General features: G+C 39.0%; 1 protein-coding gene across 6 annotated transcripts in view; it reads left to right on the top strand.

The window, feature by feature from the left end:
• Positions 1-17,347, top strand: part of BAZ1A (bromodomain adjacent to zinc finger domain 1A) — a 63,628-nt gene extending 46,281 nt beyond the window's left edge. For 4 of the 6 annotated variants that reach the window (XM_057364874.1, XM_057365038.1, XM_057364701.1 and 1 more), the window contains 9 exons: positions 136-290; positions 2,775-2,923; positions 7,587-7,667; positions 10,146-10,393; positions 10,504-10,727; positions 12,019-12,488; positions 13,522-13,664; positions 15,700-15,787; positions 16,337-17,347. In XM_057364874.1, coding sequence (XP_057220857.1) covers positions 136-290; positions 2,775-2,923; positions 7,587-7,667; positions 10,146-10,393; positions 10,504-10,727; positions 12,019-12,488; positions 13,522-13,664; positions 15,700-15,787; positions 16,337-16,527 — 1,749 coding nt within the window. In that variant the 3' untranslated portion in view covers positions 16,528-17,347. The remainder of the gene's footprint in view (positions 1-135; positions 291-2,774; positions 2,924-7,586; positions 7,668-10,145; positions 10,394-10,503; positions 10,728-12,018; positions 12,489-13,521; positions 13,665-15,699; positions 15,788-16,336) is intronic. The other 2 variants (XM_057365113.1, XM_057364957.1) reach the window with 1 other exon arrangement.
• The last annotated feature ends 7,285 nt before the right edge of the window (positions 17,348-24,632 follow it).

Below are 24,632 nucleotides of genomic sequence, written 5' to 3'. Positions count from 1 at the left end.
TGTAACTTAAATGAGAACTCTWGCATGCTTTGGTTTTACTAAAAGCATAATTGAATTAAACATAGACAGAAATGGGTACTAAAAGTTTGTGTCCTTTGATTCTTTAGAAACCTCAAATTTGTATGTTTGCTTCAGGTTACAGACAGACAGTCTTGGAGAGCTGCCTTAGAGCACGGGAGATACGAATTTCTGAATGATGAAAACAAAGAAAATGGTATTATTAAAACTGTGAATGAAGAATCTGAAGAAATGGAAACTGATGATCAAGATAAATTTATTGTGAAAGAAAGGTAAGAGTTATAGTTTAAATAATGGCTCTTATCTCTTCAGTTTTATAGCAATGCTCTGGATTTGTTTGGTTGGGGGTTTTTTGACCTTCAAATTGTCTTTACCCTCAAATTCTTCAGCATGATGATTTTTAAGCTTGTAAATCTTAAAATGTGAGAGTTTTGCATTGGTTTATAGTATCTAAATGATGCTGTTCTATTAAAATATAAGACTAAGACACCAGTTTTTACAGCTTTCAGTATTCAGATATTACACTGCTCAAAGTGAACATTAATTATCAAAAAAGGAGCATGTGGATTCATTTAAAAATAATTTCAAATGCATAGAAAAATTAAACTGGCAATTGWTGTTTTGTTTTCCAGAAGAACCTCCCACTTCCCCCCAGAAAAACCTCAGATAAAGAAAAACACCACCCCCCAATAAAACACAAAACAAAAAACCACCAAACAAAAGGGCAAAACCAAAGCACTCCTATTTCTGGAAAGAGTAGAAGTGTTGAGGAAGAAAAATGCTAGTAGTAACAAATTGCTGGTTGACCTGGCCAGTGTACCTCTTGAGGCACAGTAGGAGCCACCAGGGCAACAGGCCATGGTCTGGATTAACTCTAAGCAGGGCAGCAAGATGGAGATGTGATTTTACAACTTTACGAACGCTAATGCTTCCATAGAACAAGCTACAGCATAGGAATCTTCAGATCCTACGGTGTTGTAGTTGTAAAGAGTTTTGTGTTGCTTTTGTTTGGTTTTTAAACAAAGATTTGAGAAAGATGTGCATCTCCGATAGCAGCTCCTGTTGTAAATCAAACTTCAGAAATCACAGAAATGGTGAAGATTTCTTAATTCTTAACTCTCAGAATTTACACAGTTCTTAGAAATAAAGGTCTACCTTAATATACTTAATACATATAAAGTTGTATGTCTTGATATTGAATATTGAAATACTTCAGGAAAAAAGATTGATTTGAGACAATCATTATACTAACATACTGTTTGCTTCTGTATTTTGTGACACTTTCTGCTGGTAGATTTTTATAAAAGCTGTATTTCTTAAAGGACTGATGAGTGCTGTGTTGGATGTTAGGAATTTAAAATTCTTCAATTTGTTTTTCTATTTTATTTCAGTTCTTATTCATCCCTGAATTAGAATTTTCCTATAAGACTATCCTTTGAATCACAGTTCTCTAGTTGAATGCAAAAGGGATAGGGTCATCCTTTATATTAATGACACAATTTGCAGACGTTTGGATCTATATTGAAATATTGCACTGTTTTAACTAAGAAGCTGAAATTTATCTCTTTCTACTTCCGCTGGCTACTTGTTCTGTTGCCAACTCTCAATTCAACTGCATAAGTTTGTTGCTTAATTTTTTTTTCCATTCAGTACTGACTCCATCAGAGTTTCTGAATAAAGTGTACTCTAATAAAGTCTTGCATATTAAATCAGACTATGGGATTCTGAAATCATGTGACAGATTGCTTTTGATGCTGGGCTTTTTATCCACCTCAGAGCAAGTGACATCTCATTAAGACCTTGAAATGTAAATAACTATGCAGCTTKCTTTCTGTTTGCTTTTAGGCTCTCAAAATGTGTGTGACTGCAAAATATAATGAACACCTTTTAAGTGTGAAAAAAGAACAGGGACAACCAAAAGCATTGCTTATTTACGAGAATAAAGCAGAATCCAGGCAGTCTTAGTTACATTTTTTTTAACCCTACCTAGAAACTGAATTTTATTTTCAGTAGTGTGAGTTGCTCTCCTACATGTTACGTAATGTTTGTGGTTCAGAAAGATGAACTAACTTTGAGATGATTACTTAGTCTTTTGGTCCTGTTTTATTGGATAACTACTTCTTTGGTGTTTTGTTTGTTTGTTTGTGGGTTTTGTTTGGTTGGTTTCAGCAGGGTTTTAGGGTTGTTTTTATTGTTTGGGAGGTTTTTTTACCACTCTTATATAAAAGTTCGTATTTTAGAAAGATCTTCCAAGGATAAGAACATGTAAGTTAACAATTCTTGATTTACATTTTAAAACTTTGGTTTAATTGTTTTTCTTTTCAAAAACCTTCTGAATTGTAAGGAACGATGTAGTTGAACTTCAGCAGATGGAAAATCTGCTCTTGTCACTGGAAATGTTTTCAATGAAGAACTTCTGGGATTATATGCTTCACAGAAATTTGTCATAATCTAGCTGATGGATGTTTCATCACCTTTTCTGGAAATCTTAATAATTGTTTTGAAATTTGTCACTCACATTTCTTACAGTTTAGATAACTGTTACCTAAAGATGATTTATCTAGATTAACTAGGCTAATTGGTTATCCCAGTTCTTATGTTTGCTCAATCACAACTGTGTAGTATCCGTTCATGTCCATAATCTATGCATCTGCATGAAGCTAGAATAAGAAGCTGCTGTGGATACATACATGTGCAAATATCTCTGGTGTTAAGTTCAGAGAATTCAAAGATAACTTTATGTATTTCTCTTCTAGACTTGTTGGGTTAAAAACTGAAGCTCCAAGTGCTGCATCAACAAGTACAAGTACTCCTCAGCCAGTCAGTAATGTGGTCCACCACTTGGCATCTGCACTGCTTCAGATAGARCAAGGCATTGAGCGCAGGTTTCTCAAAGCACCTCTTGGTAAGTCTCTGCATTGAAACTATGCCTCTAGTCTTGTGTAAGATTTTGTAACTGAAACAAACCAAGCACATCCACCCCAGCACTACAGAAAAGTCCCCACCCCAAACCCACTTGCTTATTTTGCTGTAGAAGGAAATCTTGAGGAAAAGAACAAAAAATTAACACACACCTATACATATATATAAAATGTATTCATTAACAGCAAATTTTACTCTTAAGTACATGCTTATTTGACACAGATTGTTTCAGTGACCTTATTTATGTGGTGCTACAATTATAGTGATGTGTTGGGAGACAAATTGTACCCTTCAGCAGAAATGATCAAGCTTTCCAGAGGAATACTRTAATTCAGAATTACTGTTGAGGCCAACATATCATGCAGTTCTAGGTTATAAAAATGAGTGCTTCTTTTTATACTATTTCATTGAAAGCAGTGTAGGCCTGGTTAATCTGGATCACCTTGTTCAGCAGTTACAGAATACTTACAGTAAAATGCAGGAAAGATTTACATTGCAAACTTTAAGATTCTTAGGTTTTGCATTTGTGCTGTAAAACTTGGAAATAAAAGATTGCAAGAAAAATTAAACCTAAGCCAGAATTATAGCTTGACTTTGATGCATATTCCTTACTTCGTTTCTTCTGATGGGGCTCTAGGGGTGAGAGAGGGGATTCAAACTGCATGAAGTTTGTATTCCTGTGATCCCTCCGGTCTGGATTCCTTAGGATGCTTCTGCAATTCAGAATCGGAGTTTTATCATAGAGAAATGTATAAAGTTGGTTCCTCCTTTCCAAGGTGGCTGTCTTGGTCAGAGTTCCTGTCTGGATGGCACGCTGGGGATGAGCTGTGCTCTGTGCTTGTTGGGCTRCTTTACCTTTCACTTCTGGTTTTGCCAACGTACCACATCCAAGGGTCCTCCAGAGCAACAACTGCTACACACCATGTTAGACTGATACTCTCCTCTTGATAATCACTGTATGAARTCCTTGTGCTCCAGCAGACTCTGCTGTAGTAGGTAGAGATGAAAATGCAGGTTTTGGTGTGTCATTCTAGATGGTAGTGGCCTGTGGCATAGTTGACCTAAATATGTTTCTGCATCTTGGCTGCTCCTGCATGGAGTCTGCTGTCCGTATCAGTTGCCACTGAAGATGGGTTTGAGCTAGATTTGTGCCAAAGACCGACATGTGAGCATGGGTTCCCTTCCACAAGCTTTTGATATCAGTGTGATGACCTCTAGAAAAGAGAAGTGCAGCAAATGATTGAGAGGAAAGGGGAGAGCACAAGAATAGTTTAAACTGCAACTGTTTAAAAGCTGTACTTGACTGAGTGTTTGGTCAAGTATGTCTCGTCTTTCTGAGCCAGACATGATACAGCTTATTTCCTGCTATATGACTAGATTTGCAAACTGTGCAACAGTTGATTGACAGTACATCTAGCATTTGTCCTACTTTTCATAAGCAAGTTGTAAATACATTGTGCATTATATGCCTTCATTTCCATATGGGGTCTGAGAGTATTTTGCCAACAGCCTCTTGCTGACCTTTGTGAGTTTATTATCCCTCTAGGGGGAAAAACATGGTTATTGGCAGGTTATGGCCATTGATTGTGCATCCTGATTTAGAGGAAAAAGCCTGAAAGAAGAAAAATGTCCCGGAAGTAGTGGAGATAAAGTTTTTTAGCAGTCCTTCTRTGTCTTTTTTTTGTGGTTTCGACTCTGCCATAATCCTATGTTGCTTCATGTTTTTGCCATGCCTTTGCAGTGATGGTGGAATTTTTTTTTAACCTGAAAATCCTGTTCCCTCTTAGGTGTTTTATACTGAGTGACAAAGAGAGTATATAAGGAAAGCAAATGTACATGTTTTGCATGTCTTAAATCTCTGATGTTTGTTTAYTGTAGTATGCCCATGCATCTCTTCTGCTGTGAAAAATGCTGCTGCTCTAAGATTACAGTAATGTGTAGAACAACCTACATTGCTGAGGAGCAGGAAGGATCCCAGGTGTCCTCTGCTCTGGCTTACTGCCTTAAGCATTAAGCGACAAGTGTCAGGTTCCCTCTTCGTTTTTGGTGCCAAATGTCTCATGTTTTCAGTTGCGTAATGGGCTGCTTTTAGCAGGAGGTGAATTTGAATGAAGGCAAGATTGCCTGTGTATAACAAAGAAAAGTTCTCTACTTAGCTTGACAAGGAGGTGTTTGTAGTGGTACTAAAACTTTTAATAAAAAATGGACACTTCTTTTTCAGAACTGCCATGTGTTCAGCTRTGATGCATTTTTTCCCTGATCCCTCTAGAGTGAGGCCAACAGTATTCTGTTGATACAAATTAACTTTTAACTTTGTAACCACTAGCTTTTAGTTTGAGGAATTTTTGTTTTTGTTTGACTGTTCTTATATAGATTATTTTGTCTGTATAGGCTTGCTTTTTTTTTTGAACAGGAGAGGTATTTTTTTAATAGTTGTTCCAGTTATGTAAGGGAACCAGCCCCTAGACAAAATGCCTCGCATATCTGTTTCTAATGTTAAATCTGATAATCCCAACTTTTTASGTTGATTGAGTTACCATTGAAGTAAAAAAACTGAAACTCAAGCAAGGGCTACGAGTTCTGTTTTGGTAGCAGTACAGGGGAACACTTGCAGTWAAGAGTGCCCCTGTGTTTCTGTTTCAAACGACACTGAAAATGCTCTTTGTCATTATTTCAGTTCTTGCTTTCAYTGCAAAGTTTCTTTGCCCTCTTCATCCCCCCCCCTTCACTCTGCTCTGTTCCTATTAGGGAATGGAGCCATACTTAACAATTTTTAGTTTTCATTTATAGCTGCTAGTCCTAAAGCCAGCACAGTGAAATTCCCTGCAGTCACTGGCAGGTTTATCCCGGTGGCCTCCAGGGTGCAGAGCAGACAAAGGGACCCAGCACAGCAATAAAAGGACCAGCTGCTCCTCTCGGCTCTGTTTTTGTTTGAGGCTCTATCAGGCTGCCAAGAGCCTTGCTGGTGATTCTGATAGGTTTAGAGTTGAGGTGCATACCAAATGTTCAAGTGGAAGAGTAAGAAAAGACTGACAGAGATAGCAATGTRAAAGGAGATCTGGGAACCCCAGAAATGGCCCCCTCAGCCTTGCAGAGCTGCTAGATGCCCGCTAATCTTCTGTTGTGTGGTGACTAAATGCAACATTTGAATTGCATATGTTTCCTAATTTTGAACTGTTTTTAGGAATCCTTTCATTAAATGTTAGCTATGAAAATTTGGTTTCTCTTCCTTAAGTAGAGCCCAAGGTAATGTTTGGGGAGAATCATGGAAGGGAGGGAGTGCAGTTGCAGTACATTGTTTTCCTGCAAAAATTTCAGAGTTAAGATTCAAAAAAAACCATTTTCTTTTTAAAATAGTTGTATGGAGGAAACTCTGAAGTGCTGCTTCTCAGAGAAGAAGTGTTTGAGTAGGAAGTAATACAAGCAGTTTTTGTTACGAATTTTGCTTATTTTTTTATATAAATATACTTTCCTTACATTTCAAAATATTCTGCAGTGCAGTAATAGGTCTCATCATTCCTTTTACAGAAATGTCAAAGTTGAGGTATAAAATGATGAAGTGATTTGGTTGCCCTGGAGTTCAGTGAGGCATCCAGAAAAAAAGGCTGCCTTCTGCACTAGTTCAGGACTTCAGTCATTTAAGCATCCTTCAGATTTCCATGCAAAAGGTTGGATTCTAATTCATGGGAGCACCTTTGAGACTGATGGAGGGAACCATTGCCTAATTTGTAACTTGTGCCACACACTTCTTGCGGGACAAAAAAACCCCAAACCAACTTTTTTGCTCCTTTTTGCTTGTCTTTATTCTATTCCTTTCTTTTTAGATATTGATTATCTTTATTTCCTCTGCTCCCAAAATTGTTTCCTGTTTATAATTGTCCTCATAATAGCATCAGACATCTTCCAACAGTATCCTGGGATGTGATTAGTATATAYACGTACTTTGTTCTCATGCTTTCGTTACTTCCCTGCAGAGTTTCATGAGCAGAGGCAGCAAAGGTGGAAATGGGCTTTTTTATGATACAGAATTTTTATTTMCTCTTCAGAGAAGACAGTCAAAGAAGGTGCCCTGTAATTGGATCAGATTAGGTTGACTATGGCTCTTCTTCCCTGGGAGGTTAATTTCATCATTTTAATACTTGAGAATGCTCCTGCACAAAAATATCCAAAGTACGTTGTTTCAAGTGGACAGTTCAAGTAATTCTATTGATCCTTGAGAACTGTGCCTATAACCTGGCTACATTTTTTGAGATGTGAGGAGGTTTGTGGCAGCACAGACCAGACCAGTTGTTTGCTGAGAGAGAAACCTGTCACTAGTACCTGCTGCTGTGACCATTTGTATCAGAGATGGACAGAAAGGTAAGGCAGGGTAGGCTTCAGAGCTTTCAGTTCAAGCCTTGTGTTTGTAATGGGAATCAAAGTGAACACTGGGATGTGCAATTCCTCTTGCACAGTGCTCTTACCCTTCACTGTCTACCTTCTGTGTAGTGGAAGCACATACTGTCTACCTTCTGTGTGCACATATTGAGAATCTCTGTTCAAGTCACATTTTTAGACTACACAAGTATGGAATATAAAAATTATTTTAAAAATAATCTGCCATACTTCAAAAAGGTATTGAAATAACTCTATGAATTTAATGTTAGGTAATGCAGAAGATGATGAAAGGCACCACTGGGGGTATAAAAGGAGGAAGAGAGTGAAAGACAAGACTAGTCAGAGAGATGGTAAATTTTAAATGTTACTTGTATTGCTAAGAATTAGAAAACATTGAATATTTTATTAGGTTTTCTTTTTCTATTGTTTTTTACTTAATTAATTTTGTAGCCAGTTCCTTACATTGAAGGAGTTGTGGTATTGAAACCAAAGGTTTAAATATRGGTACTGAAACAAATACAGCCAAAATATTTGAAAATAAATAAAAGTTTTCTACAACCAGTAATAAGGAACTTTACTTTCTTTTTATTACTTAGGGACCAAAATCTGCATGTTCACATAATTCCGTTTTGTTGGGTTTTTTTTTTCCCTTCTTTTTAAAGTCCCCATTTTTTTCTGAAACTTCACAGCATTGTGCAACTGCATATCTTTCTAGAAATACTAAAATGGAAAACCTTTCCCTGAACTCAATTAGCTATTGATAGATGAGTGCATAGATCTGTCAGACAACTTCATTTGCATTGTAGCAAGGCTTGGAGGACTTAGCTGACAGAAGGGTATCCCACTGCGCAGTGTAGAGCTGCTCAGACACAAAGAAAGAGTCCTTTTCTTCCTCCAAGTTAGCAATATAAATGAGAAAGATGATGGATGGAAGAAAAAAGTGTTATTCTTACTTTACAAATTGGGAACTGAACCCAGTGGGTGTTGTTTGGCATGTTTGTTTCAGCAGCAGGACATGCTGAAGCAGGTTGTGGTCAGTAATTTTTCATCCCTATTTGCACTGCAAATTTGCAGTTGTAATATATTTGTTGTGTTGTGTGATGAACTATATTGGTGAACCAATCCAGGCTGAAAATAAAGTCCAAATAAAAGAAATAATGGTAAAGCTGCGATTGCCAGAAAAAGAAATGCTTGCCAAACTATATATATGCTTAAGACAAAGTGTTTTTGCAAGACTTATAGTACAAATCTGACTTAGGTGATTTTAATTTTCTTACTGAATTTTAAAATACACATGGAGATAACTGCAGTGCTGTAGAGATGAAACACTGTCTTCGGAAGACTGAAGTTAACACAGGAAGTCTAAGGATTAAGTCATAGGAAATATTATGAAATACAGGTTTGCAGTTCAGGAGTGACTGTATTTTATTTATGAAGCTGTGTTGCCTGTTTATCCTCTGCCTTCTCCCATCACTTCTCTTGTGCTGCTTGCTGCTAATGCAAATGTATGCAAGATTATACAAATCCTGGCAGCCGGTTGATGAGAAGGCAGAAGGGCCCTGCCAGGAGAGCAATTAGTCTCATTTTTGTTCTTTCCTTTTATTTGTTATTAGATATTTTCTCTTCCTATTCCTGAGAATAAATCATGTGGCAGACAGGTGCATCACAGGCCATTCGTGTGCCCACTGTGAGTTGTGTTGCAGGCAGGATGGCATTATATACTGGAGTGCATCATTAATCAACTGAGATCATGCTGTAGTGGCTAGACTGTCACTTTTAGAAGGGAAGTCTGTGGATATTTCCATAATCAAAAGCATTGTTACATTGTCTCTTCCTGTTCTCAAACCTTCTTACTTTAAAATGCAAGAAATAACTTTCAGCTTTAATAAAGAAATTAGCTTTCTGCTGAACGCAGCAGTGCCTTCTTTTTTCTCTTGGTCCTCAAACAGCCCATTTGCTTCTCTCATTCCCAGCTGCCCATTCCCATTCAGTATTGTCCCCTTGCTATTCACTGTGTGTGTTTGTGTGGCCGCTTCTATGGCCTGGATTGCAAACCCAAACTATTTGAAAATACCATCTAATTCCTCACCCCTGTTCCCCCCACCATTTATTTCTAAATTAATTAAGAACCGAGGTGTTACTTGGTTTGACCCTTGATGTGTACCACAGATTCCTGTGTGCTACATTGTTTAAGAGATATTAAGGAAACAGCTGTATTTCAGCCAGGTTAGTCACCCAATCTGATCAACTACACAGGGATGCAGTGCTTGTGAAAGTAGGGTGCAGGGCAGGAATGAAGACACTGAGGCATGGGCAGAGGGCTGTAAGGCTCTCTGGTAGACTGTATTGGAGCAAATGTGGGTGAAAAGTGCTCTTTAAGCTGCCTTTTGCCAGTGAAGTTTCAGTTACTTTCTTTAAACTTTTTGGGATTTCAAAATGTACATACAAAGGAAGGTGAATTAGACGTGGTAATTTTTTGTCATCTTAAATAATCACTTATGCTTCATAAATTAAATCAAATTGTTAGGTTTCCAGGTCAATAGCTTACTGTCTTATTAATGACCTATGTTTGTGCAAGTTCTAAGTTGAATAGGTTTTGAAGAGTTAAAATCTTAAAGCCTCAGCATCTTGGAAATTAAAAAGAAAATACTCAAGTATTGAAGAGATAAGACAAAGCTTGAAATATTATCCCAGTTTGCTACTGCTGTCCATTTGACAGASTATTACCGTGTATTCTAGAATAACCTGGATCTTTGAAAAAGAAGTTTGATAATTCTGTGGGGTTTGTAATTTTTCTTATTTTTTTAAATCCCCTTCTTCAATGGAAGATGCCAGTGATGGTGGACGGTCCTATAAAACAGTTCTGGATCGGTGGAGAGAGTCACTTCTTTCTTCTACCAGCTTGTCCCAAGTCTTCCTTCATCTGTCTACTTTGGATCGAAGTGTCATCTGGTCCAAGTCCATCCTCAATGCTCGCTGTAAAGTATGTCGGAAGAAAGGCGATGCAGAAAGCATGGTGCTGTGTGATGGCTGCGATCGAGGATATCACACTTACTGCATCAGGCCCAAGCTGAAGGTATCTCAGGAAAAAAAAGTGCTTCCTTTTCACACAGAACGTTAATAGTTCTTACAACTTAATTGCATATCGCTGATACTTGTTTTCTTCTTTTCACTTTCTGTTTCTAGGCCATTCCTGAAGGAGATTGGTTTTGCCCAGAGTGCCGACCAAAACAGCGCTCTAGACGCCTCTCCTCCAGACAGAGACCTTCTGTGGAAAGTGATGAAGAGACTGCTGAACAACTGGAAGGGGAAGAAGAGGCAAACTATGATGAGATGGGACAAAGTGAGGAAGAGCGTTATGAAGATGAGCAAGATGAGGAGGATGAATCTCAAGAGGATGAAGACATAAGGTAAACAGACTTTCATTAAACTAAAATATCACCTTGATCATTACATGGAGTAATTGTTCACATAAGCATATAACTTGAAAATCTGGTTTGAAAAATATGTTTGTTTTTTAGAAAAATAGCAGATTGTTGCAAATTTGGCTCTTACTGAAAGATGTAATACTAGCAAAAGCTAGGAGCACTGGACTTAGGCTCACTTTTCAAGGTAAAAATTCCAGCTTTGGGTGTATGGGTGGGAGAAGGCCATCAGAGCTGCAGTTCTGTACAGCTACTGTTTGAATGTAAAGTGGAAAGAGCTTCAAACAGTAAAGGTTTTCTGGAGAAAAACCTGGACTTATTTTTGTCCAGCTTTGAAWTTTGGAGGACTATATACATACAGTAGGTATTAGAACATGAGGGAAAACAATCCATTGGAGGCCATGTGACATTGGGAAGGCTTGAGGACTAATACTGTAGCTGTTTAAAAAAGGCCAACAAACAAACCAAACCACACTTACCCCCTGAAAAAGCCCCCCCAAACCATAACAACACCAGAACAAAAAAAAACACAAATGAACCAACAACCCAAGAAAACCTCCTTCAAAAACAACAAACCAAAAAAACTGACACAATCAGCTAAATAATACAKACTGATAATTTCAGTAGAAATTCGATTTGATAAACATGCCAGCAGCATCACAATTGAAGGAAACTTTTCTGATCTCAGAGTATTTTTCTTCTTTTTGGTGCAGTCTTTTGAACTGACTGAAGCAAGGTTATTTGCAGCTCTGACAGTTGAGATTCAATAGTAGGAGAGAATGTGCATGTCCTTGAGAAATAAATTTATCTCTGGGATCKTCTCTCTCGCCTGTAAAGGAAGAGGAGTCTTGAGTATTAGTTATAAACCCTAACCAGAGTATAACTCCTTATATATCATATTTTACAACTGCAGTTTATTTATGTGGCTGGTAATAATGTTCAGAAATCCTAGCRGTTATACATGCTGTGAGAAATAAGTGATTTAAAGAAATTGATAGGTGGYACTCCAATTAATGTATTCCTATTACATAAGCAAAGGTGATCAGAATTCTGAGCATTTCTTTAAAGTATGTACTCCACATAACATTTAATTTCCAGACCCCAGAGCAGTATTTAAGATAATGGTAATTGGGTGACTGACTGCATCAGGTTGCAAGCCAGCTGCTTACCAAGTCAGTCTTGAATAGTTGCGTTTTTTAAATGCTGAATTAGAAAACTGAGGGAAAAGAGACGAATGGAATTGTGGAATAAATAAACATTACTGTTCACTTTGTAGCCTGTCAAAGCAAGGAAGATCCCAGGTCAAGTTTCCATTAAAAATGAGAGCAGCCAAACTCAACAATCCATTCTCAAGTCAGAACAGCCAGCGTCAGGCAAGATACGCTTCTCGGAGCCAGCAAATTGAATCTTCATCAAAAATTACCAGAAGGGGTTTAAGAAACATAAAGACAGCCTCTTCAGGAGGGAGAAAGCCAACTTTAAGACTTAATAGCAGGACCACTCGTCAGAGCCAAAGTTCATTACAAGCAGATGTTTTTGTGGAATTACTTGGTCCTCGAAGAAGACGAAGAGGAAGAAAGAGTTCTAATAACACACTGGAAAACAGCCCTTCCAACTCTCTTGGATTTAGAATTGTTGATACTGCAGACCCCAGTGAACAGCTTAGGAAGTTTCCAGTTTCTGCGTCAAAGCTTTCTCTTCCTGTTGCTGAACCCAAGAGAAGAGGCAGAAAACGACAATCCGCAGGTTAGAGAAATGTGTTTRTCACAGCAAAATCCGCGTTCCTTGCTAAAATATTTGTGTGGTAGAGCAAGGAGACTGGAAGTGGTAGTTGAAGGAAGTTTTGCCATTGTCAACCAGACAGTTTCTTTCTTTTGCAGTGATGGAAGTGAACCTTAAAAAAATTTACAGCCATTGTATCCATATTTGAAATTTCATATTTGGACACAATATGCTCTATAATAAGTGGTTAGAAAATTTGAAAGTGCCTTAATCCACGCAAATGCAAATAGTTACTTGTAGCTTTTATAGGTTTGTTTTATTGAAGAATTAAACAGTAAAGAACACAGATAYAGACAAGGTGATGAACCTAGGAATATATGTATGCAACAGGAAACTGCTACCAGAAGGAAAATGTTGTCTGTCTGGGACAGGGCTAACAGTGTCCTTGCTTGTTAAGGTAATACTTTGATGGTAAGAAAATACTTGGAAAGATACAATAACCTTTTAAAAACAAAAAGGACCCAGTGTGAGACTGAAGAGTGTAAAAGAGCTTGCACTCCAGTGTGGCAGCCTTGTATTCTGCACCATTTCTATGTGTCACCATTCAGAATTTCTGGGCTTTTCCTTTAACTACCCTTCTGTCTACTCTTGAAAGCAGATAAAACCACTCTTAATAGAGGTTTTGTGAAAGTAGAAGTTATCAGTAGGCAGCTTATTATGTTTTTTCTCTAATAGGGCTTTTCTTCAAGTGTTTAACTAATTGTTTTAAGATTGAAATCAGTGAAAAAAATAATTTCCAAAATTAATGCAATGGAGGAGGCACCCAGCTACATCCTGGTACTTAGCATTCTGTGTGACAAGAGAGACATCTTAGTTGTAAATGACAAGGCTGTAGTATAGTTAATACTTTAGGCCAAACTACATGCCTTGTGCTTTTAAACTACAGTTTTAGAACCCAAAAAATGGTGTTTCAYTTTTTTTTCTGATATTTTGTTTTCAATTTTTCTTGTCAAGTTTTAATTTTTATCTGATGGGGTGTTGGRTTGTTTTTTTCCAGAATCATCTCCTCCGATACTGAACAGGAGAAGTTCAGGACGTCAAGGGGGAGTCCATGAACTCTCAGCTTTTGAACAACTCATAGTGGAACTGGTACGACATGATGACAGCTGGCCTTTCATGAAACTGGTTTCAAAAATCCAGGTAACTGAAYGAACTGTAGAGGGAATAATAATGGCCTGAGAGTCCTGCTTCCTGCTGGTAAAACTTGGGAATTTGTAGAATGGTCTGAACAGGGGGATAGAGCTAAGCAATGGGATACCAGAGAACTCTTACATTTCAGCTCAGATATTTGGTGCCAGAAATAACTTTTCCAATTGACATGGTATTGGGAAAATTTTAAATATGCTTTTCATTGGGCATTTAAAAATGTAAATTGCTTTGGTTTGATAAAAACACAACGAAACAAGTAGAGYACAGGACTGCCAAAGGTAAGCTTGTGGTTATTAATAAATTATTTAAATTTGTCTTTGCATAAATTGAAGATTTTCTGAAAACAGACCTGCGATAAATAATAAGATAGAAACAACTTCCCTCAGATAGTAACTATAATGCAGTAAAAAGATGATTTTGTAGCTTGTTCTAAATTTTCCTCTTTTTGGGTACCCAAAGGAAGAGCTGCTCTAGAGGTTTTTACTACAATAAAAGTTCACAAAGCTGCCTTCTGCAGGCTGCACTGGCTTGTCAGTCATAAGGCACTTCAGGAACTGTGTGCCTTACCTTACCCTGCCAAAGTGCCTGTCCTTTCCAAGCCTGCTGGGGTAACTCTGCACAGACATTCTTGGGGACCTAGAGTTTGATGTTTAAATGCTCTGTTAAAATTCAGTTATTGCTGTTTAATGAAGACTTGAAACTCTGAATTGCGAGTCATAAATAGTTGGAACGATTAATCTATCTGGACAAAGAGCATAATGTCCAAACGTGAATGAAAGAAGTAAGCATAGAGGAGGAGGAGGAGGAGAGGAATTTTGAATAAAATGGAGATTAGGGACTGCCTACTAGAGTATTGGAATTACGCTGGGAAAAGCAAGAGTCTGCTGAATGCAAGGGAAGRTGGACAATTCAACTTAGTTTTGATCCTGAAACTAACTGCTAGAATTCAGTGCATTCTGGTTTGACTGAATCAATCACTGAGGGATAGTCTCTGTATAGTTAGAAGGAAACCAAATTTTCTTCATTATGATAGAAGTTTTGGTTTAAACTTTTTGCTGCCTTTCAGACAATGTAAAGACTACACTGAATGGTCAGTGCACAGCAAGCCAGCAAGAGAAAAATACTTTTCTTTTTAGTAATTACATAAACAGCACTCCTAAAAGAAAAGGAATGAAAAGTGTCAATTGTTTTTCTACTAATTCTTTCTTTAGGTTCATTTGCAGGTTGCACTTAATATGTTGTAAGGTTACAGGCCATAAACAAAAACTTAGTTTTAAAACATACATGATGGTGCATGTGGGTCTTTCCTTGGGGGKAAGGAAGTCACATTTGGATCAGACACCTTTTTCTTTTGCTTGCCCCACCCCACTTTGTGAGACAGTCACCCTAGACTTGGTGCTTACCAAAACTCAAAACTAGAACCAAATGATCAGTATACTTAAAGGTTAGGCACTCTTTTTCCTCCCCTCACCCTTTGTCACATAGGTGTTGCTCTGGAGTGGCAGTTCATGTGTGGTACTGCTTACTGCAGAAAGGTTCACCAACTTCTATTCAACACAAGTAAATGGAATTTCAGAATTCTGAATGAACGGTGGTGGAGTCAAAGTGGTTATTACTTGTGATTAAAGAGCTTTTAACATTGAAATATATTACAGGAAAATAAAACAATTTAAAATATTGGAAATAATTTTTGTGCTTGACWGATGGGAATAGCTGGAACAGCCTAATGCTTATCTGCTCATGCAGTTTTCTTGCAGTTGTTCACAGGGTATTTAGGATTAAATTTAATTGCTGGCTAATGTTTGTTGTAGTCTGCTACTTTAGTGATACAAAAATAGGAAAAGCAGTGCCTGAAAACTAGCATTCAGTTCAGGAAGTGAAGGTAGTTGTGTGGGACTCCTCGGTTTATTTTAAAACAACAAATGCTTTCTGCTGATACATGATTTCCTTAATGTTTTACATAGGCAGAATTTAAGCTTCCATTTGTTTGTCCATAAATCTTTCTGTTTGGATTTTTTTTTTTTAGGTACCAGACTACTATGATATAATMAAAAAACCTATTGCCTTAAATATAATCCGTGAAAAAGTGAATAAATGTGAATATAAGTTAGCATGTAAGTATTATTTCCTGAAAAAGGTACCATGTTCTCTCACTTTAAATTCTTGTCCCAAAATAGAACTGTCAGATGATTAGAAAGCTGAAATTTTGTTTGGTTTGAGGTTTTGTGGTGTGTTTCATTTTTTTTTTAAAGTACAGTTACTAATATTTTTTAAATAAGATTTATTGAACATAGTTTCTTTACTATGAACATACATGGTGGGCAGATAGATAAGAAATGGTGGGCAGCTGTGAAGCTACTGGTAATTTCTTTGATCAAGCCTTTGATGTCAATGAGTGACACTGATGAAATAATTAGAAAAGGTACTGTTCCTGTCTGATTTGTATTTCCTGTATTGATAATCAGAGAAATKTAAGAATGTTTACATGACACAGCAGCGATACAATGATAGAACTGGAGACACATAAAGACATTTTTGTCTTGCAGTTCTGTGTAGGATCCCGCTAAATCACTAAATGTACTGATAGAGTGATGTCAGCCTGCTTTATCATGCTGCTCTCTGATGACTTGAGACATACTAAATTAATTTATTTTACTCACTAGCTGAATTCATTGAAGATATTGAGCTAATGTTTTCGAACTGCTTTGAATACAACCCTCGTAACACAAGTGAAGCAAAAGCTGGAACTAGACTTCAAGCTTTCTTCCACATTCAGGCTCAAAAGCTTGGACTTCCRATCACATCTGGTAACGTGGACCACACTGCTCCCACGGCGAAGAAGTCACGAATCTAACCTCTGCCTTCCAAAGGATTTTTTGAGGGAATTTATTACATTCATTAAAATGGATTGGTAAATTACACAGTCGTCATGTCTGTTTAAAGCAATAACAACTGTTTAACCACCTTGAAGTGTGGCCTGCACTATATTCTCAATGTACTATTAAGCACTCAGGAGAATGTAGGAAAGATTACCTTTGCTACAGTTTTATTCAGTGTCTAATAATTTTGATAGATGTACTGGATACAGTACTGGTTTACAGAGGTTTTGTACATTTTTAATACATTCATGTGTCCAGATATCTTCCAGAAGTACTTTGTTTTTTCCTGCACAAAATAACATTGTTTCATCCTCTAGATTTTGTAGGAGCTGTGGTATTGAGGGCTTTATCAACTCAGAGAAAATCTTCTGCTGTAGCACAGTTGAAGAAACTGTGTGTTGTTAAAACTTGTTTGAGCATATCTTCTCAACACTAATGAGTACAACTGCATATCTGTTCAAGTACTGTACCAGTGCTGGCTGGAGGTATTCGGTCTGAGTTTATTAAGTAGATATTTATTTAGCATTCAAAGTAATTTGTGAATTTGTTTTGTATTTATAAAATTTGTACTTGGGGCAAAAAAAACCCCCAGTCCCGTAACTTTTTTAATTTTGGGGGGTGGGGGGTTTTTTGTTTGTTTGTTTATTCCCCTCTGACTTGATGATCAATCAATAAATACCTTCTTGTGTCCCTGGCTGTTCTTCTAGCAATGAGTAAATTTGCAGGACTGTACTCTTAAGTTTCTACATACAACTTTGGAAGTGTACAAATAAAATGACACATTTTTCTAAAGTATGTTGAGCCTGGACTTCCTCTTGAGTTGTACCACTACACCATTTTGCCATTAACTTATGAGGATGATTTACTGGAGGGAACACAGCAGAAGCTGGCTCCAATATGAGCACTCCAGCCAGCACTTTGGGCAGCTGCAGCCACTGTGATACCTGGTCTCTGAGAAATCCAAGTGTCCATCAGTATKTAAGAAGTAACGTAAGTAGTGTAATTTATGTGGGTCTTTAATCAGAGTCTCTAACAGGGTAAAACCTCACAGATTTGTTTAGTTGACCAGCAGCTTCTTTAAGCTATCCTCACTATTATCCTTGATAGTTTTATTTTCAGTATTTTTAAATTCAAATTTATTAAGCACAGTTTGAGTCAATYGGTTTAAATCAGTCGTGCCCTCCTGGAGATGTGCCACATTCCAAGAAAAAAGTATGGAGCAGAAGCTCGTGAATAGGAGGGAAAGGTAGAAGAAAGAATGTGAGGCTTGCTATTGCAGCATCTTTTCCCCTGTGTTTATGCAGCTTGTGTTAGAAGGTTAAAACCTGAATATTGTCCTAACAATTACTTGCTGTGTATTTCTGAGCTTTCTTTGGCTTCTGTAGTGCTTACCTTGCCTTAGAGGTACCAAGAATGGGCATTCCCTTAAGCTAGGGAATAGATGGGAGTGGATAGGAGATGGATCCGTTCAAAATGTGGCATTTGTGGGCTGGGTTTTTTTTTTTTAAATAATAATAATTAAAAATCTAAAATAATTAAAAATCTAAGAAATAATTAAAAATCCCAGGGGGGCTGTTCTTCAGCAACGTCTGCTAATACTTAAGAGTTTCTATGGAAGCTTTCTTGTTCAGAGCTGACATCTCTGTCCAGATTAAAGAGACATTTTTTGTTCCCACAAAAGAAATGCTCCCAGTAAAGAATGTTAAATTCTGCAAGGAGTATGAGCAGCAGAAGACACTGGTGCAGGRTATAAGTTGTACTCGATATTCCTGCATCTGTGCAGTCCCAAGAGGCTGTGAGCATCCTGACTAGCAGGTTGCACAAACAGTTGTGYTCGTCCTTGTTCACATGAATAATCCCTATTGACTTGAATGTGAATACATTTTGGGGAGGGGCATGGTAAGCTGAATGAGTCTAGCTGTGGCAGAAAGAATTTAGATCAGTTCTGTCCCAAACTTACYTCCAGCTGTTCATTCCTATCACTCTTTCTCCAAAGTTATTTCCTTCAACAGCGTCTCCTCGGCAATGCAGCTATAATTCTGAGTTTGGATAGAGAAGTGGGAGCAAAACCCAAATCTCTGCTTATGACAATGGTATTTTTATGCTTGTGCTATGAGCAAAGTTGCAAATTTGCCATTAAGAATGGATTATCTTGGATTCAAACTATTGAGGCTGTATCAAACTCTAAAGGAAAACAGGCGGTAGGCTTTCTTGTGCTCCAAGTGTAGCATCYGTCCTCTAAGCAGGATTTAAAAATGATGCAACAGTGAATGTTGCCCTTGGTAGTTYCAGTAGATCTTAGCCCTGGCCCGTATCCAGATACTGCTCTATCAACTGCTTTTCCTGCTGTGCAAATTCTGCCCCTTTCATTCATGTCAGAGCTGAGTAACAACCCTGGGCAATTTCTTCTGATGTTTTCTGTACATAACCGTTTAAGAATAGTGGGACCAGTCCTTTTGGACTCCCAACCCAAAGGACTCTATGAGAAACACCAGCATTCCCTCAAAGAGAGCTTGCTACCACAGGCTACCAAAGATGCAGAAGACCAGTCCTTACAGTGACTGCAGTTTTTAGAAGCAGCCCTTCCTCCCCAAGCAGGGGGAGGTCACAAGGAGAAGGCTTCTTTAAATGCTGGCTGTAGCCTTCTGTGGTGCTTGYAGTCAAGCTGATACTGGCTGTTCAGGTGTCAACACCAGTGTAGCTACGACTTCTTGYGTCAAGTCCCTTCACCTGTATTAGGAGGCAGGTGATCACCTAACTAGTATATCCAGTGTCMGATTCACCTGCTGGAAGTCTAATTTCTGGAAGCCTGTAACAATGCTGGAAACTTGTATTGCTTTGGTCTGGCAGCCCCTATGACAGATGTGAGCTAGCTCTCTTCTTCGTAAGGGGTTTGTGCTGGGGCCAATGCCCCAGCACCCACTGCTGGCTCTTGTGGAGGGGCAAGGCTTTAAGTACTTAGGAGAGTGCAATTAAATGTTAGTATTAACAATAAAGAAAGACGATCTTAGCATAATCTTAGCGAATATGGGCATTAGAAATCAGTAAGTAGCAGCTGAAAATCAGCCTGAACTTACATATACAGTTACAGGGAGACAGACCCTRAAGAGCCCCAGCCCTTGCTGCAGTCACCAGCTGCCCCACAACCAGCCRTCCCTGTGTCTGTCACAGTCCACAAGTGAGCAGTCTTCTATGGACATGTGCAGGGAGCAGGTCCCTGGGGACACCAGACCGTGCCAGAGTCCTGCCCAACACTGTGTTTCTGCTGCACTGGTAATCTAGTACTTTAGGATTTAGGAGATTACACTGTGGTTTATGAATCATTGATGTAACCACTGAATTAACYCTTATCCTGCAGTGATCTTGTCTCTTCCAAGTTTTATCTGTTTGTATTCAATAAATAATACCTAACACTGGTCATGTTACCAATTGTTGATTACTGCCATAACGGATTGCAGCAATTCTAGATAATTCTTCTTGAGATCAGCAAGGASTATTTCTACTCTGCAAGAGCCTTCTAAAGAAATTGCCAGTGTCCAGATGACTGCAGGAAGTTTTCTATACAGCATTTGGCTGTAACTGTGASAGATCTTTCCCTTGCACTGCTAAACTACCATGATCATCACAAGAGTGACTTAGTCTACTTCTGCAGAGGTGTTCCTGATGCTTTACACAGCCTGCTGYGAGGGGATGTTCTGACATTTCTGAGCCTGCTACTGAGTGATGTATTCTTCCTCCTGCCCTTCATCACCTATCTACTTCCCTTAATTTGGTGCTTCCTTAGTGCTCTATTAAAACCTTGCCTTGAAGTGCTCGATTGTGTATATGTCTATTRTCAAGCCCACGTAAAAACCCCTCGGAGCATGCTCAGTTACCAGCAGTAAGAAAGCTTCCCATTTTAGGGCACTCAGGTTTGAAGATGATGTCTGGATTAAGACTGATGCAAAAGGTAAGAAAAAAAAACAAACAAAAAAACAACTTGTGCTGCAAACCAAAAGAATTATAAAGACAGATAAGTAAACTGATCACCTTGTTTCCCAACAGGGGTGCTGACATACCGCTACCCCTAAAATATGTTTGTTATTTGGATATTCRTGTATCTACTTGGACCAAGTTTGGGATTTTTAACTGCTCTAAGCCACTGACTATTAAMACAATGGTTATCATTCATGAATCATAGAACTTAGAGAGTGGTTTGGGTTAGAAGGGACCTCAAATATCATCTTGTTCCAACCTGGCTGCCATGGGCAGGGACACCTTCCACCAGACCAGGATGCTCAGAGTCCCCTCCAACCTGGCCTTGGGGCCAGGGAACACTGCCACAACATGCCAGGGAACACCGCTACAACTTGCCTGGACAACCTTCCACTGTCTCACTAACCTCACAGTGAAGCATTTCTTCCTCTTATCTAACCTAAACCTTCTTTCTGGCAACGGGAAACCATTCTTCTTTATCCTATCACTCCATGCCCTTCTAAAAAGGCCCTCTGTAGCTTCCTTGTAGGCTCCCTTCTGGTACTGGARGTGTGTTTTGGAGTGCATTAAAATACACATCAATACAAGCTACACCTGAAATGTTCTTGGGGGCAGAGAGYTACAGGCTGCATGTGTTTTCCAAAAAGTGCACTGAGGCCAACTTTAGGTTTGCTTCTTTACGGTAATGTATCCGTTTCCTGGGTTTGTAGCACTTCTTTCCTGGAAAATTGATTAATTTTAAATATATTTTCTTGGGTGCAACTCAATCTTTATTTCCTGGGCCTCCAAAGACAAGGCTGCATCAGCTGCTGCCCTGTGAGAGGCTCTGGGTAGGGCCAGCAGCCGGCCAGGCTGGAGGTGCTCAGCCCACGCGATGTCCCCGCAGCCTTTGCCAGAGGGGGGAGAAGGCAGCAAGCTCCGGCATTCCGCCTGCGCTCCCTGCTTGCTCGCAGCGTTTATCCAGCTGTTCAGGTCACTCGCTTTTGATGAGAGAAATGTTTGATTGGGCCAAGTTTCCTACAAGGATGTTACATGACAGCATACTCTCCAAAACGCTGGCTGATGGCCATGGAAGATCARCTTTCACTTGTTTCTTCTCTGTTGTTCGTCGTTTTCTTTAGATTGATTTCAAAGAACCACGAAGGAACCGTTCTTTATTTAACTAACGGGGTGCTGCTGCACCAGCATCGTGTCACAGTATYGTGATCTCTAGAGTTATTCTTCTGCTTGTGCTGCCTGGTTTGACCATGGCATGTGGAGGAACTGAAAATGGCATGCTTGTGCTGTAATTTCCCTGTAACAAAGTTAGAAGGAATCCTCTACAAGGATTTCCTTGCTCTGCTAGGAGCAGTCCAACTTCAGCTTTGTCAGTCTGACAGTCTTATCAATTTATTTAGGCTTTATATCAATAGTTCCTAGATTAACAGTCCTATGAGAATGTGTATGTGCTTTCCAGTTTTTCTCCTTCGAGCACCCTACAGATGAGATTAGCTCTGAGAGGAAAGGACTGAAGAGACAGGCAGTGCAGTGGCTCAGCTGTGAATCCTGTGTTCAAAATGGCAGAAATGGGAGCCAGGATGCTGAAATGTTTGGGGTTTGGATTGCAGTTCTGCATTTGACTCTGGGCAGTGTGGGGCTTCACAGTTGCTTTTTGTGAGCATTCCTGTGCAGATCCCACATCAGTCACATGCTGGGCTCTGCAGTCCTGGCACAGCTTGTGAGGGCTGCTGTCACCAGAGGACACTTYTGCACTGACCAACAGTCCCACGATCCAGCAATGGTTATAAATATTCCTGTGCCTCACTCATCCTAAAGCCCGTCCTCAACCACCAGAAAGTGATCTCAACTCATGTATTTAGCATGTTAGGCTTAGCTAACGTTTTATTTCTAGATTGCTGTCTGAAAAAAACCTTAGTGGTTTTAAAAGGTACTATCAACTTTTTAAGCACCATACCTTGTGAGGGGGCTTTGAAATGCTTGAATAGATTTAGACTGTGCATCTTTCTGCTTTTAAGAGGTTTCTTAGAAGCAATCCTTGGATTCAACCTTCATCAAATGGAATTTCCTTCCATTGAGATGCAATGCTGCAATCTAAGTCCAAGATCTGTCTGGAGTAATTTTAAGAGTATTAAAACTCCAGAACCAAAAGTGTCTCTTCTCCTTTTTCTCTGACGTTTACAACTTCCAATCTAAACATGCCATATGAATTAATCTCTGCAGTCTTGGCACTTTTGTCATGGCTTCCTCTATCTCCTGGAGAGTATCTGATCCTTTGCTGGTGATTTTTTTTTTTTGTATTTAAAAGATGTGTCCTTAAATCAGACCTGCACTGTCATAGTAGTGCTGACCATGATTAGAAACAGTCCATTTTCCAAGGACCTTATTCCATCCTGATGACATAACCCCAGCAGGAAAAGCAGCCCAGAACAATGAAGGTTAGTAGCAGAATCAGGCCAAGCCTGGAAGACTTGGGATTGATGCCTGAAATCTGTGTACAATCTGTATAGTGCTGCTTTGCACTTGTCCAGACACATAAAAACAAGGATTCCCTGTCCCACCAGGGACTCTGGCTGTCTCAGGGAGCCCATTTTTATGAGCTTTTCCATAAGAAAGAACCTTAAAAAGTTGAATCATTATACACCTCGTGTGCCAGCCAGCCCCAGCAACATGAAGGTACGCACATGCTTGTCGTRAAGGCAAAGAGCTTTTGGAAACCAGCACCATCTTTTCCTGGACGTGCACCAGCTTAAATTGTGCCATCTGCTGAGATGGCTGACTGTATCTTGACTTTTGGCAGTTGTCCTGCTGCAAGCCAGGCTGAAGCTGTTCAAGAAATGACCCTTTCCAGCTGTCATGCTCATCTGCTGAGAGAAGTCGCTGTTCTGTGGCTCAACAAGTTCTCAGAAACCTAAACAAGACAAACTCACTGCAAGGAGAGTTGTAGATGTGCACTTTGATAACACTACTGTTGTCCTTACTCCTTCTTTGTCTAATATAATATAATATAATATAATATAATATAATATAATATAATATAATATAATATAATATAATAATAAAATTGTGAATAAAGAACCAACTGTTGAGCCACAACAGAGTAAAGAAAGAGGCTGCACTTCTATCTCCATTCTGATTTTAAAAAGAAACAAAGTTTTCTGCTTCTGGGCTGTGGTAAGTCTATTGAAATACTAGCATGAGAGGCAGCAGAATTTGACTCTAAGCTTGGGGAGTAAAACTTCCAGCATATGAACTATCACTCAATTTGTAAGACATGGGGAACATGTTCAAAATTGCTGAGTGCTGTTGATGCATGTGCATAGCAAAAGGACACTGCAGCAGTTAGAGACACATTTTGCAGGGCATACACGAATTACAAAGGCTAGCAGGATAAAYAGTTATTTCTTCTAGTGCTACAAATGTGGAAACCTTTGTGGAAGTCGAATATGTGCTAATTATGTAAAGGCAATTTTATCTTCTGTTTTTATTAATAAGGCTGAGCGAAGCTTCCCTGTATTTTAGACTTCAGGGGATTTTTTTGTTCTGTTTAGCCTTTTTCCCGCCATTATTTCCCATGTTTCTCTTACAGGAGGAATTTTTATTTCCTCTTTTTTAATTTTTTTAATTTTTTTAATTTTTTTTTTTTTTTTTTGCTTTGTTTAAATACCATCCCTAACACGGTGTCTTTACAAGACAGAACATTTTAATTAAACCTTTCTTTCGTTGTCTATTGACAGGCCCGTGGCTGCCCGGCGTTGTGATTCAGTGGCACGTGTGAGTTACCAGCACGGCATTGAGAGTCTCGGCGGGAGAGGGGGAATTCCACCCTGCCCCGAAAAACATGTGGCTGCTGCTCCTCGAGCATCCCTGCTGGCCCTGCCGGGCTGCTGCTGCTTCCTGCTGCCTTCTTCTGCCTGCTTTTCTGGCATACAGCTATCAGGTCGACTCCTTCAGGCAACGCGGATGGTCGACCAGCTTTGTAAASGGAGGAGGGAAAAAAAAATAAAAAGAAAAAAAAGAGCTTTTCTTCAGCCGCATCCCAGCACGGGCTGAAAAGCCGCTCCATTTAGCAGGGAAAGAGTCCGCTTAACCCGAGTGAAGCATCACC

The sequence above is a fragment of the Malurus melanocephalus genome, unplaced genomic scaffold (genome assembly GCF_030028575.1).
Source record: "Malurus melanocephalus ecotype Western Australia unplaced genomic scaffold, MMel_1.1 scaffold_0, whole genome shotgun sequence".
NCBI classification, from domain to species: domain Eukaryota; kingdom Metazoa; phylum Chordata; class Aves; order Passeriformes; family Maluridae; genus Malurus; species Malurus melanocephalus.
The sequence above is the reverse complement of the archived record's forward strand: the minus strand, read 5'-3'. Positions and strand labels throughout refer to the sequence as shown.